The sequence below is a fragment of the Narcine bancroftii genome, chromosome 5, assembly GCF_036971445.1.
Source record: "Narcine bancroftii isolate sNarBan1 chromosome 5, sNarBan1.hap1, whole genome shotgun sequence".
In the NCBI taxonomy this organism is placed as follows: domain Eukaryota; kingdom Metazoa; phylum Chordata; class Chondrichthyes; order Torpediniformes; family Narcinidae; genus Narcine; species Narcine bancroftii.
The window spans coordinates 918,064-933,234 of NC_091473.1; the positions used below are offsets into that span (position 1 = coordinate 918,064).

The 15,171-nt window shown below is 39.7% G+C and overlaps 1 protein-coding gene across 3 annotated transcripts in view; it reads left to right on the top strand.

Moving 5' to 3' along the window:
* The first annotated feature begins 7,635 nt into the window (after positions 1-7,635).
* The window catches only part of LOC138763021 (hyaluronidase-1-like), a 53,227-nt gene continuing 45,691 nt past the window's right edge, over positions 7,636-15,171 (top strand). Inside the window, exon 1 of one of the 3 annotated variants that reach the window (XM_069936518.1) lies at positions 7,636-7,751. In XM_069936518.1, coding sequence (XP_069792619.1) covers positions 7,745-7,751 — 7 coding nt within the window. In that variant the 5' untranslated portion in view covers positions 7,636-7,744. The remainder of the gene's footprint in view (positions 7,752-15,171) is intronic. The other 2 variants (XM_069936522.1, XM_069936523.1) reach the window with 2 other exon arrangements.

Below are 15,171 nucleotides of genomic sequence, written 5' to 3' on the forward strand. Positions count from 1 at the left end.
TGTCTAGTAGATCTTGTTAAATTAAAGGATTCTGAAAGCAAACCATCAGTAACAACTCTAGCTTTCGGACCATTATACAGAGCCCTAATCATACCAATAAATGAGAGACCAAACGAAAACTTTTCAAGTACTTTAAATAAAAACTTCCATTCTACTCTATCAAATGCCTTTTCTGCATCCAATGAAACCACCATTGGATAATTCTTCTGAGATTTAGATCTATTTATCAAAGTAATTAATCATAGAATATTATCCAAAGCATACCTATTTTTTATAAAACCTGTTTGATCACGATGTATTATCTTTGGTAAATACTGAGCCAACCTATTAGCCATAACTTTAGCCACTATTTTATAGTCTACATTTAACAAAGATATAGGACGGTAAGAAGCTACCTGTAAGGGATCTTTATCTTTTTTTGGTATAACTGTAATTATAGCATTAGAACAGGACTCAGATAATTGAAAAGTATCATAAAGTTGTTGTATTACATTCTTAAATAAGGAAGATATATCAACATAAAAAGTCTTGTAAAACTCAATAGAAAAACCATCTCCACCAGGCGCTTTTCCATTTGGCATATCTTTTATAGCCATTTCAATTTCACTATCCGTAAAAGGCTTATCTAACTCTTGTCTGTCTTCTTGAGATAACTGTGGTAAATTAATATTTTTCAAAAAAGAGTCTATTGCATCTTCTTTTATCTTTTTACATTCAGTCAAATAAAGTTTTTTGTAAAAATTACAAAATTCATCGTTAATTTCTTTTTGACTAAAAGTAATACCCGATTTATTTCTAATAGCTGGTATAATCCTAGATAACTGTTCTTTTTTTAATTGCCAAGCTAATACTTTATGAGCTTTCTCACCCCATTCATAAAATTTAGTTTTTGAATGATTCAACAGACATTTAAATTGATATGACTGTAACTTATTATACTTCAACTTTAAATTAGTTAATTGGATCTTTTGGAATTCAGTAGCTTTCTTTTGAAATTCTTTTTCACAGATTGTTATTTTCTTCTCCAAATCCTCAGTTTCTCTAACTCTCTCTTTCTTCAGTTTGGATGCATAACTGATAATTTGACCTCGTAAAAAAGCTTTCATTGCGTCCCACAAAACAAACTGATCAGAAACAGAGTGAACATTATTAGCAATGAAATCCTCAATTTGTTTTCTCAAATAAACAATAAATTCTGGCTTTTGTAGTAACATAGTATTAAATCTCCATCTTAAAGTATGTTGTGTAACTTGAGAACTTTGATATTCTAGTAATAACAATGAATGGTCCGAGACTAACCTTGCCTTATAATTCACAGATATAACCTTATCCTGTAAATGTGCCGAAATTAAAAAATAATCAAGTCTTGAAAAAGAATTATGTCGAGAAGAATAAAAAGAAAAGTCTTTCTGTGTAGGATTAAATCTATGCCAAATATCAACTAAATTCAAATCTTTCATCATATTAGCCATATGTATCACCATCTTAGATTTCTTAATTACCTTTGGATACTTATCCAATAACGGTTCTAATACCATATTTAAATCCCCCCCAATCATCACATTGGAATTAGCTTGTCCCAATAATAAAGATATTTCTGTAATAAAAGCAGTGTCTTCAACATTTGGAGCATAAACATCAATCAAAGTCCAGACTTCATTAGAGATCATACAATTCAACTTAAGTAGTCTTCCTCCATTTTTCTCCTCATCTTGCAATTGAAACGGTAAATTCTTATGTACCAAAACCGCAACTCCTTTTGCCTTTGAATTAAATGAAGAATAGAAGACTTGTCCAACCCAGTCCCGCTTAAGTTTCAAATGTTCTTTATCTGTCAAATGAGTTTCCTGTAAAAAGGCCACATCTACTTTAAATTTTTTAAAATAAGCAAGAACTTTCTTACGCTTTATAGGATTATTCAAACCCTGAACATTAAGAGAAGCAAATTTAAATTTCGACATGTCTTACAACAGTTAGAAAAAAATCCCCAACTCTTACCCCCTTACCCTCTCTTAATACGATCAAAAAAAAGAAAAAAAAAGAAAGAGAAAAAAAAGGAAAAAAAATTCTTTTTTATTATTTAAACAAAAAAAAACCCCTTCACTCTTTAATCTAATAATACAAAAAAAAAGAAAAAAAAACGGGTAGGAGGTTAAAAATACCCCCTCCCATCTAAACCGCACAATGCGGTAACTCCCAAAAAAAATGGGTGTGAGATAACTCACACGTAGCAGATGACTTTCAGAAAATAGTGCCTATCCAGTTCTCTCCCCCTACTCTCACTTCATCTTAAACTAACATCATCATTATTTAATATCCCTTTTTTTTTTGAAAAAAAGCATTAGAAAAAAAAGGACAACTCTTTTTTTAATCAGCTCCAACTGCCGAGTCACCATTACGACCATTCCTTCTTGGAGCACGGCTCTTTTCTTCCATCTCTTGTCTCCTTGGAGATCGCGGTGGACTATATCTCTGTTGAAACTGAGTGATTGGCAGCTCTTGAGCAAATGCTATAGCTTCCTTTGGAGAATCAAAGAACTTTGGTTGGTAACCATCTTGAAAAACCTTCAAAACAGCTGGATATCTAAAGGTTGCCTTATAACCTTTCTTCCGCAATAACTCTTTAGCAGGGTTGAATTCCCGTCGTTGGAACATAACCTCTTGACTCAAATCCGCATAGAAGAAAACTCGATTATTTTGAATCATCAAGGGTGCTTTTCTCTGTTGTGCATTTCTAATAGCCACTCGTAAAATTATTTCTCTGTCATAATAATTCAAGCAACAAACCAAAACAGGTCTTGGATTTTGAACTGAAATAGGTCTTCTACGCAAAGCTCTGTGAGCACGTTCCAGTATTATACCTTCCGGGAAATGTTCTTGACCCAGCACCTGCGGAATCCATTCAGTAAAAAATTTTCTTGGGTCTGGTCCCTCCATACCTTCTGGCAAACCAATAATCTTTATATTGTTCCGTCTGGATTGGTTTTCCAAATAATCAATCTTTTTCACCAAATTTTTATTTTGAGTTTGTAAGTCTTCAACCATTTTGGCCACATCAAGAACTTGATCCCGTATTTCGTCTATATCTTCTTCACACGAATTAAATTTATCTCTCACTTCAAGCTTAAAAGCTCCAAACTCAGCCATCTGTTGAGAATGTATTTTCACCAGGGTATTAAACCTAGTACCAGGTTCAGTCATAATCTTGGATAATCCCTGCATTGTATAAGATAATTTAGATTCAAGATTCACAAGAATCTTTTCAATTGGAAGAGATTCTGGCTCAACAGATTCCTGCTTCTTCTGCATAACCAAAGGATCTTCTGTTCCTTCCTTCATTCTGGTTGCCTTCCTTGTAATATGACTGCGTGTGGAAACCCCAGCCACAGCCTCTCCAGCAGTGACTGGAGGACGCTGGCCGGGGTTTTCCCCAGTCCATAATGTATTAAGTTCTTCCAGTACATCAAGTTGTATAGGTTCTTCTATCTCAAGAGGTGCAGTTTGCAGCGCCACCGCTACAGTTGACAGATGCCTTTCCCCAGCCGGTGTTTCAGCTGGTAATACTTCAGCTGATGATACTACAAGCGGTTCATTCATAACATTGTCGTCAGATGCTTCTGTGCATGTGCGAACTTGAGTAACTCTTTGTTTTAAAGGCTGCTTGGCGCCCTCTTTAGGGGGCTCTACCGATGTAACATAGAGCTCTGCATCCGAACACTGTACCTCTCTCCTGGGATCCATTTCACGCTGAGTCCCGGTGTCTTTTCTACAGGTAGGCTCCAAAACTTGAACTTTTGGAAAATGTAGTTTTTTGATGATCTGTTGTCGTTTTTTTTTTGCTCTTTTTCACCAATTGTACCATCAGAAGTTAAATTAACAGCACTGAAGTTATCTAAACTTTTAAAGAATTTTAACGGGCATTTCTAGACAAAACAATAAGATAGAGTCAGGAGAGGACTGGAAGGCATGTCTGATCCTTATGCCATCTTGCCATGCACCCTGGAAGGTACTTCCAAATGAAATGAGTGTTGATCAGAGCTTGGTGGGCAGCATTGATCAGCTTGAAGGACCAGTTTGTGTGCTGGATGTCTCGGTGTGTCACCCGGAAAGAGACCCAATGATACAGCATAGTGTTCGCATGGGCATGTTTAAAAACAAACCTGGCTAATTGATTTTAAGTGGGGAATTTGTTTAGTTAGTTTTGTACAAAAATAGATTTTTGTCAGAATTATTTTTATTAAGAGCATAGATTCCCCCTTGAATATACTGCAGAATTTATCTGTATTGGTAATGTTATTGATGATGACACTCTACTCACGATGATCATTTTATAATTAACCACATTTTGAATGCTTTCTCGTCTGTGGTTGGGAATTTCTAATCCTACAGGAAAGCTCAGGATTAATAAATTTCCAAATTCTAATCCACATTGGTTCTCAAATCCTTTTGAATTCTTGTATGCTTCAAACATGTGTATTACAGTACACGGGACAAACTATTTAGATTGTTAAAATAGAATTGGGTTTTTGGAATCTACAGGTGGTGCCGTGATATTTACAAGGCTGTAAGAATGAATATGTTCCCAGTTATTTCTGTACAAGCTGGAGCACGATCGAGCTTAACAAAGGGCCTTGATCTCCATCACCCAGATTTTTGTTTCGCCCACTTCCACTGCACCATCTCTTTGGAAAGAGTCCAGAATCATCTTGATTTTCTTGTGGGGTCTTCACCAACACTTTCTGAAGGTGTGGCCTTTAATCTATGCACCATTCTGCTCTCGATATGGTATCCACCCCAGCTCAATCTCTTTAACTGTGAGTCGTGTCATTCATATTAGAATATTTTTCTCCTGATGTAAATTATTCATATTATGAACCCTTTATATTTAGTGATACTATGCTGGGGCCATGCAGTACAATCGGTCCACCACTGGGTGGCATTATCTTGGCCGCCCACCATGCAGAGGGCACACTTCCCTCTTCCAACACATTGTCTGCTGTGAGTTCCCGCCACCTACGACAGGATCCCACCACCAGACACATCCCTATAACCATACACAGCACAGAACAGGCCAGTTTGGCCCTACTAGTCCATCCCCACTCTCCTAGTCCCACTGCCCAGCACCTGGTCCATACCCCTCCAATCCTCTCCCCTCCATTTAATTATCCAGTCTTTCCTTAAATGTAAATAACGTTCCTGCTTCAACCACCTCCGCAGGAAGCTTATTCCACATCCCAACCACCCTTGGCATGAAGCAATTTCCCCTCATGTTCCCCTTATAATTTTCCCCCTGCAATCTCAAACCATGGCCTCTGGTTTGACTATCCCCCACTCTTAATTGAAAAAGCCTATCCACGTTGACTCTCTCCGCCCCTTTTAAAATTCTGAGCACCTCCATCAAATCCCCCCCTCAATCTTCTACGCTCCAGAGAAAAAAGCCCCAGGCTGCTCAACCTTTGTCACTCAAACCCTGACATCCTGTCAACATCTTCCCCTGTCCGCAGGGACCGCTCCCTCCGTGACTCCCTCGCCCACTCCTCCCACCCCACCTTCCCCTGCGGCTGCTCTGCACCTGCACCACCTCCCTCACCACGGTCTGGAGCCCTAAACAAAACCTTCCAAGTGAAGCGACATTTGTGCATCGGCGGGAGAGATCTATTGCCTCCGGTCTTCCCTTTTTGGCCTCCTCAACATTGGAGGTTGAGATCGATAAAGAGGTTGACCACAGAGAGGCAATGGTGTTAGAAATAGAAGTACCTTCACAGAAATTGCTCGAGACAAAAATTGAGAACAAAGAACATTTATTATACAACAATGCAAAGTTGGGTGCCTTCCCCTTACCCTGGGAATACACACATACACTGGGGCTCACCCAACTTTTATACAGTTGATTTCAGTATAGGAATACCCTCCCCCTTACATTCTTCTGCCTCCTGGATGGGTTTGGCATTAGGCAATCCTGTCTGCCTACGTGCTGTTTCTTGTGAACTTGGAGGACCAGGGGTTATCCTGTCGGTGTCCCATCATGTCATGTGTCCTTATTCACAAACCTGCCTTTGTTCTAATTCACACCTTCCCGACCCTCAGGGCTACAACCTCTTCATATGCAGAACTTGCTAATAGGGCTACTAATTACATATGCGGAACTTGCTAATTCTATCTAGGGCTAGAAGACCCTTATTCTTATTCAGACTAACTTTACTACTTCCACATTCTATTATCTATCCTTATCTTATTCATGCTGGTGAACTTGCTTATCTTATTCAGACTAACTTTACCCTACATTCTAATATCTTCTTCTTTCTTTGGCTTGGCTTCGCGGACGAAGATTTATGGAGGGGGTAAATGTCCACGTCAGCTGCAGGCTCGTTTGTGGCTGACCAGTCCGATGCGGTACAGGCAGACACGGTTGCAGCAGTTGCAGGGGAAAATTAGTTGGTTGGGGTTGGGTGTTGGGTTTTCCCTCCTTTGCCTTTTGTCAGTGAGGTGGGCTCTGCGGTCTTCTTCAAAGGAGGTTGCTGCCCGCCAAACTGTGAGGCGCCAAGATGCACGGTTTGAGGCGATATCAGCCCACTGGCGGTGGTCAATGTGGCAGGCACCAAGAGATTTCTTTAGGCAGTCCTTGTACCTTTTCTTTGGTGCACCTCTGTCACGGTGGCCATTGGAGAGCTCGCCATACAACACGATCTTGGGAAGGCGATGGTCCTCCATTCTGGAGACGTGACCCACCCAGCGCAGCTGGATCTTCAGCAGCGTGGACTCGATGTTCTAATATCTATCCTTATCCTATTCATACTGGCTTTATTCATTACTATATCGCCATACTAGTTTCCTCATCTTCATATTTTTATATCAGTTTTTACTCATCTCTCACAATGGCAAACAGCGCATTCAGCAGGCACCTGAAGACAGAGCCCTTGTCCTGACAAACCTCCTCCCCGCCTCCAACCCCTTGAGCGCTGCCTCCCCACCATCCTCAACAGCCACTGGAGTGACTCCATCACCAACACTGAAGCCCTGGGACAGGCGGAGAGACCCTGCTGGGCAGGGCACGTCTCTTGGATGGAGGATCGTCGCCCACCCAGGATTGTGCCGGATGGTGAACTCTCCACTGTCCACCGTGACAGAGGGGCTCCGGCAAGAGGGACACGCCTCGTCAGCCGCCAGCGAGCCTGCTGCAGGCGTGGGCGGCCCCCTTCTTCAATCTTCCCTCGGAGGGACTGGGCGATCGCATCGCTGAGCCCCTTCGACAGGGGTCTCCCAGCGGCCAGCCATTTCAGTCCGGCGTCCCACTCCCACACTCGCATGCCTGTCACGTGCCACCCCACCAAGACACCTGATTTTCTGTCTGGGCGTGCTCCAGCCAGAGGCCATTATCATCCACTTGTCCGGTTTCTCCCTTCTCTCCACCACCCCCCAACTTCCCTCCTTTTTGCTCTATAAAGCATTGTGGTTTTAACCTCCCTCTTTCTACCTGCAAGTGGCGCTGTCTGTGGCGCACTCTACGGTGGGCCCCCAGACCTTTGATGGTGCTGGGGCAGACGACTTCCCACCACCGCGTGGCGCTGTCCCGGGCGGCCTCAGTCCATTCCTCCCACCGCCGTGTGGCGCTGTCTCGGGCGGCCTCAGTCCATTCCTCCCACCGCCGTGTGGCGCTGTGCCAGGCGGCCCATTTTGCCGCTGTCCAGCCACCGGCGGCCTTCTCCAGGCCGGGACAGCGGTAACGAAGTCAGCATGCTGGAATATGAGCGGTAATACGAGGCGGCCTTCCCTCCGGGGCTGTGTGGGAGGGTGGATGGGGGCAGAGCTGACTGCATGCCGGGCCCGGAGTTGGGGTGAAGGGATCCCCGGGAGGCTTGCAGCCTGTCTCGAGGGCAGACGGTCCCCCCCTCCCCCGGCAACGCTGTCGCTCATTGCCGGCATCTGTGAGTCTGGGCTCAGGAAGGGTGTCGGGCCGATGGCCCGGGGGTAGAGGGGGGGGGGGGGGGGGGTGGAAGCGCCATGCCTGAGCTGTGCGGCCGGGACCAGGCCTGCAGGCTGCACTGTCTTAGAGCCTCACCGCTTCCTGTCGCGAACAAGTCACGCAATTCGGTGTTTTGCTGCAGATATTCACATAAACCACCTTACAACAATAAATCAAAGTAGTGCGTGAAAAGTCAGGCAGCGTCTGGTTCATTCATCACTCAGGAATCAGATGGCAGCGGGGAAGAAGCTGTCCTTGTGCCACTGAGTGCTCGTCTTTATGCTCCTGTACCTTTTCCCCGATGGTAGCAGAGGGAAGCGGGCATGGCCTGGGTGGTGGGGGTGGTGGGGGGTCTTTGAGTATAGAAGCTGTCTTTTAAAGACACCCCCTCATGTAAATGTCCTCGATGGAGTGAAATCTGGTGCCTGTGGTGTTGCAGGCCGAGTTAACAACACCCAACCCCAACCCACCAATTTTCCCCTGCAACCGTGTCTGCCTGTCCCGCATCGGACTTGTCAGCCACAAACGAGCCTGCAGCTGACGTGGACATTTACCCCCTCCGTAAATCTTCGTCCGCCAAGCCAAGCCAAAGAAAGAAGAGTTTATTCTTGTCCTGAGAGTTGGCACCTCCGCACCATTGGCAGTGATGCAACCAGGCAAAATGTTCTGCACCATACACCTGTCTCCAGTGACTTACCAAATCTCTTCAGACACTTCACAAAGTATAGTAAAAGTATTTTCTACACAACAATTGTACCCAGCTGGATACAACCTTCATCCTCTGTAGAGAAAAAAAGTGCCTCATTAAATCTAAGCCTGCTAATTTTAGATTCTCCTACTCTGGAGAAGTCCCCTTACGGTTATGAAACCTCCATATTGGCCACTCCCGTAACCCCTTAAACTCCAGTCTATCCAGCCTCACTTACACCTACGAATCCCAGTAACGTTCTTGTGCATCTTTTCTGTATCCTTTCCAGCTTAATGATATTTCCTATCTTTGGATGACCAGAACAGCACACAGTACAACATATGGTCCTGCCAACATGTTATACAGTTGTAATATGATGTCCTTTCTCCTGTAATCATTGTCCTGAACAATGAAGGCAAGCATATCATGTACCTTCACCACCCTGTCAATTTGTTGTGGAACTCTATATACAAGTTGGGCCAAAGAGGCAATTTCTGTGCTGCTGAACTCTGATTTGTGGACCAGTCCTAGTTTTTTTTACCCTAACTTTTTAAAAACTAATGCTCATACAGTCCTCTCCTACTAACTGGTCTTGTAAATCAGGGGTTGCAAGTTCGTTCCTCGCTAAGGCCTCATTTCTGTGAGGGGCGCTGGACAAAGTGGTGACTCTCTGTCTTCCTTACAGTGGACAAAGTTAAAAATTTTCATGTATGTTACATTCTAAATGTGACATTAATGGAACCTTTACAAGTCTTGTTTTGAATTCTAGTTTTACAGTGGTTCTTTATGCAGCTTGGTTTTTTTCAAATAATTTTTTCTGGGCTTTTATGTGATTGTGTTGAGTTAACTGAGACATGCTGAGATTTTTAAAAAGCCTAATTTTCTTTTGCTTTTCCCATTTGTAATTCTTTATGAAGTTAAGAGCACACGGGCATTGCAGGTCAATTAGGTGTCATTTGGCTCATGGGCCAGTGCTTTATGCCTAAAGAAATCTGGAAGTAATGTTCTGAGGCATTTATTGTTTTTTATTAAAATTAATCTATTAAAGACTTAAAAATAATAGATGAGAACTTTGATATTCTTTCTGGCTTGAACAAAAATGATCCCCAGTCAAAAACTTGTGCAGCCACACATCCAAGAAGACTGAGTCAAACACAACCTTTCTTCAAACAATTTCAACACCTAGGACCTTTCAGTAATGATCACGATACAGAGACCAGGAATGAGTCCTCTAACTGATTTCTTTCTTCTACTTTCATTCCTTCTTTCAGAACATCCTTCTTGTCACGATGGATGTTGCAAATAGCAGAAGAAATCCAGTTTAATCTGAAATGGTCATTATTACTCCAGCAGAGCCTCTCTTGCAGAATAGAGGAAGTTAAGAGGAACAGAGGGGAATGATAAAGATAACTTTGTAAATTTATCAGTGTGGATCGAAGAATAAAATTAAAGGTTCCATTAATGTCACATAATTCTACCTTTAGAATTGAACATGCTTGAAATTCTTTAACTTTTGTATACCATCAGGCAGACAGAGAGTCTCCACTTTGTCCAGCGCCCCTCACAGAAACCTACAACACATGGAGTTCCTCGGCGGTCTCCCCTCCAAGTACTGACTAGTCCTGTGCCTGCTTAGCTTCCAAGATAAGACAATTCCAGGCATATTCAGGCTATTAGGTGCTGTATAATTAGAACCAGGCTTTATGAGAGCTGTTAGGATACAGAAAAAAAGATGGTAGAAATTTGGAAGGTCTCCACAAATGGCACTTCACGTGGAATAATTTGTTGAATTCAGATCAAAAATGTTTCAGTTCATTAAGGTATGTACAATCAAGGTGGATCCAAAGATTTAGGTCATGAACTTGCCATCTAATGATCAAAAATGTTCAGCAACACTAAATTTATAGTCTGTGTGTATGTCTATACACTGTGAAACAAGTGCACAGAATCCATTACTATAACATTTGTTATCTGCTTAAGGACTGCAATTTGTTTCACCTGGTCAGAGGACTTTCCCCTCATTCAATAACAAACAGCTCTTGCAAGTGAAAACAGAAGCTGATTATCAACAGCTGTGAAAAGGGACTTTTTGGAGTAAAAATTCACATAATTTATATACATTAATGTCAAGAAATTGCTTTTAACCTAGCAAAATATGCCAAGATGCTATCAGAAGTTCTATCAGACAATTAGGGTGACACGTTAGTGCCGCGCAGTTCCAGCACCAGCAACCCGAATTCGAATCCCACGCTGTCCGTAAGGAGTTTGTACATTCTCCCTGTGTCTGATTTGGGTTTTCCCCGGGGACTTTAGTTTCCTCCCACCATTCAAAACATACTGGGGGTCTAGGTCAATTGAGTGTAATTGGGCTTCACAGGCTCGTGTGCCAAAAGGGTCTGTAATCGTACTGTATATCTAAATTTAAAAAAAAATTAGAGAACACTATAAACACATTTAGCTATGTAGCCAAAGGCTTGATCAAAGGCATGGCTTTTAAGGAAGGGAAAGAAAGAGTGGTAATAAGGTTTGGTACTAAAGATTTAAATTTTAGAGGAATTAACTTTGTATAACTTTAAATGTCCAGAATATTTATGGGTCCTCAAGAGATTCTTTCTTTTTTGTTGCAAACTTTATTTAAAAGATAACAAAAACATAACATACAATATAGAAATAGTCAAAGAAATTTTTTTCATTAAAACCCATCCCACCCCTACAGCCAGCTCCCTTAAGGGGAGCAAAAAAAAATATAGATTATAGAAATTAAAAAAATACTGTAAATGTTAACATTTCAAAGTATATCTAAATTCATATATTTCAAATATGGACACCACTTACTAACACAAGAAGAATAATTATCATGAAAATTATAAGTAATATTTTCCATAACAACACATACTTTCAATTCATTATACCAACGTGCTATATTAATCTCAGTATCATCTTTCCAGGTACTAGCAACACATTTACGTGCTATTGATAACACCAAACATACAAAAGCAATTTGAATTTTATCCAATCTCATTCCCCTTAACAAATATAAATTTCCCAACAAGAAAATTGTTGGATCTAATGGTAGTATAAAATTATATAATTTCTCCAAAACTACTTTTAATTCCTTGCCAAAATGATTGAACTTTAACACAATTCCATACAGCATGTAAAAAAAGTTCCAATACATGAACCACATCTAAAACAAGAATCCGAATTACTAAACCCATACTTTTCCAGGGTCAAATATAATTGATGTAAAAAATTATAATTAACCATTCCATATCGCACATTAGTCAATTTAATTACATTGTCTTGACACATATTCGCCCAATTATCTTCAGGAAAAATAAATACTAAATCACTCTCCCATTTGAGTTTAGATTTCTCCCAATCTGGTTTATCCGTACTATCTTATAACAAATTATACATAACTGAAATATAACCCTTTTTCGGTATAGAGGAAATCAAAGATTCAAATCTCGACAAAGTAGGTAAAGTCACCTCTGTACCATAATTATTTTTTATTAAAGCCCTAAGTTGATAATACGCAAACAAAGAATTTATAGGTATATCAAATCTTTCTCTCAACTGATTAAAAGAAATAAATTGCCCCTCTACAAAACAATCTTGTATTGTCTTTATACCTTTAGAATCCCAAATCTTTAAATGATTATTAAACATTGAGAAGGGAATAAGCTAATTGTTGTACAATACAGTTAAAATAGATAATTTATCTTTCGACCCTAACACCCTATTTTTTTAACCAAATCTTTAATAAATGCTTCAATATTGGCATATCATATTGCTGTAACAAAATCAAATTCCAACGAAATATAAATTCATGTATTTCAACCCTAGGAATACATGCCATTTCCACTTTAGCCTAGCTAGGAGGCTGATCTAAATCCATCAATCTACTAATAAACTTCAACTGGGCCGCTTCATAATAATTTTGAAAATGTAGTAGTTGTAGTCCGCCCAATGTACTTCCATGTACTTACTTCCATGTAAGTCTATGCAACGCCATTCGAGCTAGTTTACCTTTCCATAAAAACTCTCACACTGCTTTATTCAAATCTTGAAAAAAGCCCTTTCGAAAGTAAACAAGGTAGTGACTGAATTAAATATTAAATGCGAGGAAAAATATTCATTTTGTACAATTAACCCGACCAATCAAAGTTAATGGAAGATCTTTCCACTTAATCAAATCTGCTTTAATCCATCTTAATATAAGTACATAAATTAATTGATATAATGATTGATAATTTGTATCCATAAATACACCTAAATATTTAATTTTACTTGTCCCCCTTAATTTTGTAATTGTTTTAAATTCAAAATAATCTCACACTCCAACTGGTAAAATTTAACTTTTATTCCAATTAACTTTATATCCCGATAATTCTCCAAATTTCAACAAACACTCTTGCAATTGTTTCAACGACCATTCCGATTCCGTCAAATATACCAGCACATCACCCACAAACAAATTAATTTTATATTCTTCATTCTTAACCTTCATCCCTCTAATTTTGTCTAATAACCTGAGCTAATGGTTCAATAACCAATGCAAATGGGGCTGATGACAATGGGCAGCCATGTCGAGTTGAACGAGTCAATTTAAATGGTAAAGAAATCTGTCCATTTGTCACCACCCTAGTAATCGGGTCCACCGCCAGTGGGCTGATATCGCCTCAAACTGTGCATCTTGGCGCCTCACAGTTCGGCGGGCAGCAACCTCCTTTGAAGAAGACCGCAGAGCCCACCTCACTGACAAAAGACAAAGGAGAAAAAACCGAACACCCAACCCCAACCAACCAATTTTCCCTTGCAACCGCTGCAACCGTGTCTGCCTGTCCCGCATCGGACTTGTCAGCCACAATCGAGCCTGCAGCTGACGTGGACATTACCCCTCCATAAATCTTCGTCCGCGAAGCCAAGCCAAAGAAAAGTAATCGGGTTCATATATAAAGCCTTAACCCAACCAATAAAAAAGGGCCAAATTTAAATTTCTCTAACACTTTAAATAAAAAATCCCACTCAACCCTATCAAAAGCATTTTCTGCATCTAATGCAACCACCATAGGATGGTTAGGTTGCTTTCGATATGTGTTGACCAAAGTAATTAATCGAAGTATATTATCTGATGCATTTCTATTCTTAATAAGACCTGTTTGATCAATGTGTACCAATTTAGGCAAATATTTAGCAAGTTTATTAGCTAATACTTTCGCTATAATGTTATAATCTACATTTAATATAGAGATAGGTCTATATGAAGAGACTTTTAATGGATCTCTATCTTTTTTTGGAATGACAGTTATTAAAGCACTTGAACATGATTCTGGTAACTTCTGATCTTCAATAACTTGATTCAACACTTCAAATTCATTAGAAAAATAATCATAAAAAAGTTTATAAAATTCCACAGGGAATCCATCGTCCCCTGGGGACTTTCCATTAGGCATTTCCTGAATAGCTTCCTTAATTTCAAAATCCGTAAATGGAGATTCCAGTTCCTGAACATCATTTCCATCTAATACCGGTAACTTTAATTTAGATAAGTAAGAATCAATAAAGCCATTATCCTGTTTCCCCTCAGATTTATATAAATTTTGATAAAATGAATAAAACTGGTCATTAATTTCTTGAGGCTTATGTTATTATTGAATTCTTCTTAACAGAATTAATAGTCCGAGATGTCTGTTCAGCTTTCAATTGCCAAGCAAGTACCTTATGAGCTCTTTTCCCCAACTCATAATAACATTGTTTTGATCAATTAATTAAGCGCTCAAACTGATAAGTTTGTAAAGTATTATAACGTAATTTCAACCTCTCTAATGCAACATTTTTTATCTTCTGTTACACCTTTCTGAAAATCCTTCTCTAACTCAGCAAGCTTATTTTCTAACTCTAAACTTTCTGCCATATATTGTTTCTTAACTTTCGTAGAATAACTAATGATCTGCCCTCTCAAATAAGCTTTTAAAGCATCCCATATTACAAAATGACTATCCACAGAATTACAAACTGGTTTCTTCAATAACATTGCTTTAAACGTCCATCTAAACGAAGGACGTACACCGAACTTTCACAAGAAAAAAAGTAATCTGATATAACTCTAATTTTATATTCAGCTCGTAATACTCTGCCTTGTAAATGTGCTGATACCAAAAATAAATCAATTCGAGAAATCGAAACATGTCTCGAAGAATAAAAAGATAAATCTTTCTCTGTAGGATTAACTTTTCTCCAAATATCCACCAAATTTAAATATTTTTTAATGCATTAATTTGTGTTGCCATCTTTGATTTCCTCATACTTTTTGGATTTCTGTCCAATAAAGGGTCGAGAACACAGTTAAAATCACCACCAACTAAAACATTTTCATTAGTTTGAGTTAATAAAAAAGCTTCTGAAATAAACTGCTCATCTTCTAAATTAGGGGCATAAAGATTCAACAAAGTCCACGATTCAGCAAAAATTTTACAGTTCATTCTTAATACTCTGCTAGCATACCCCTCTGAAG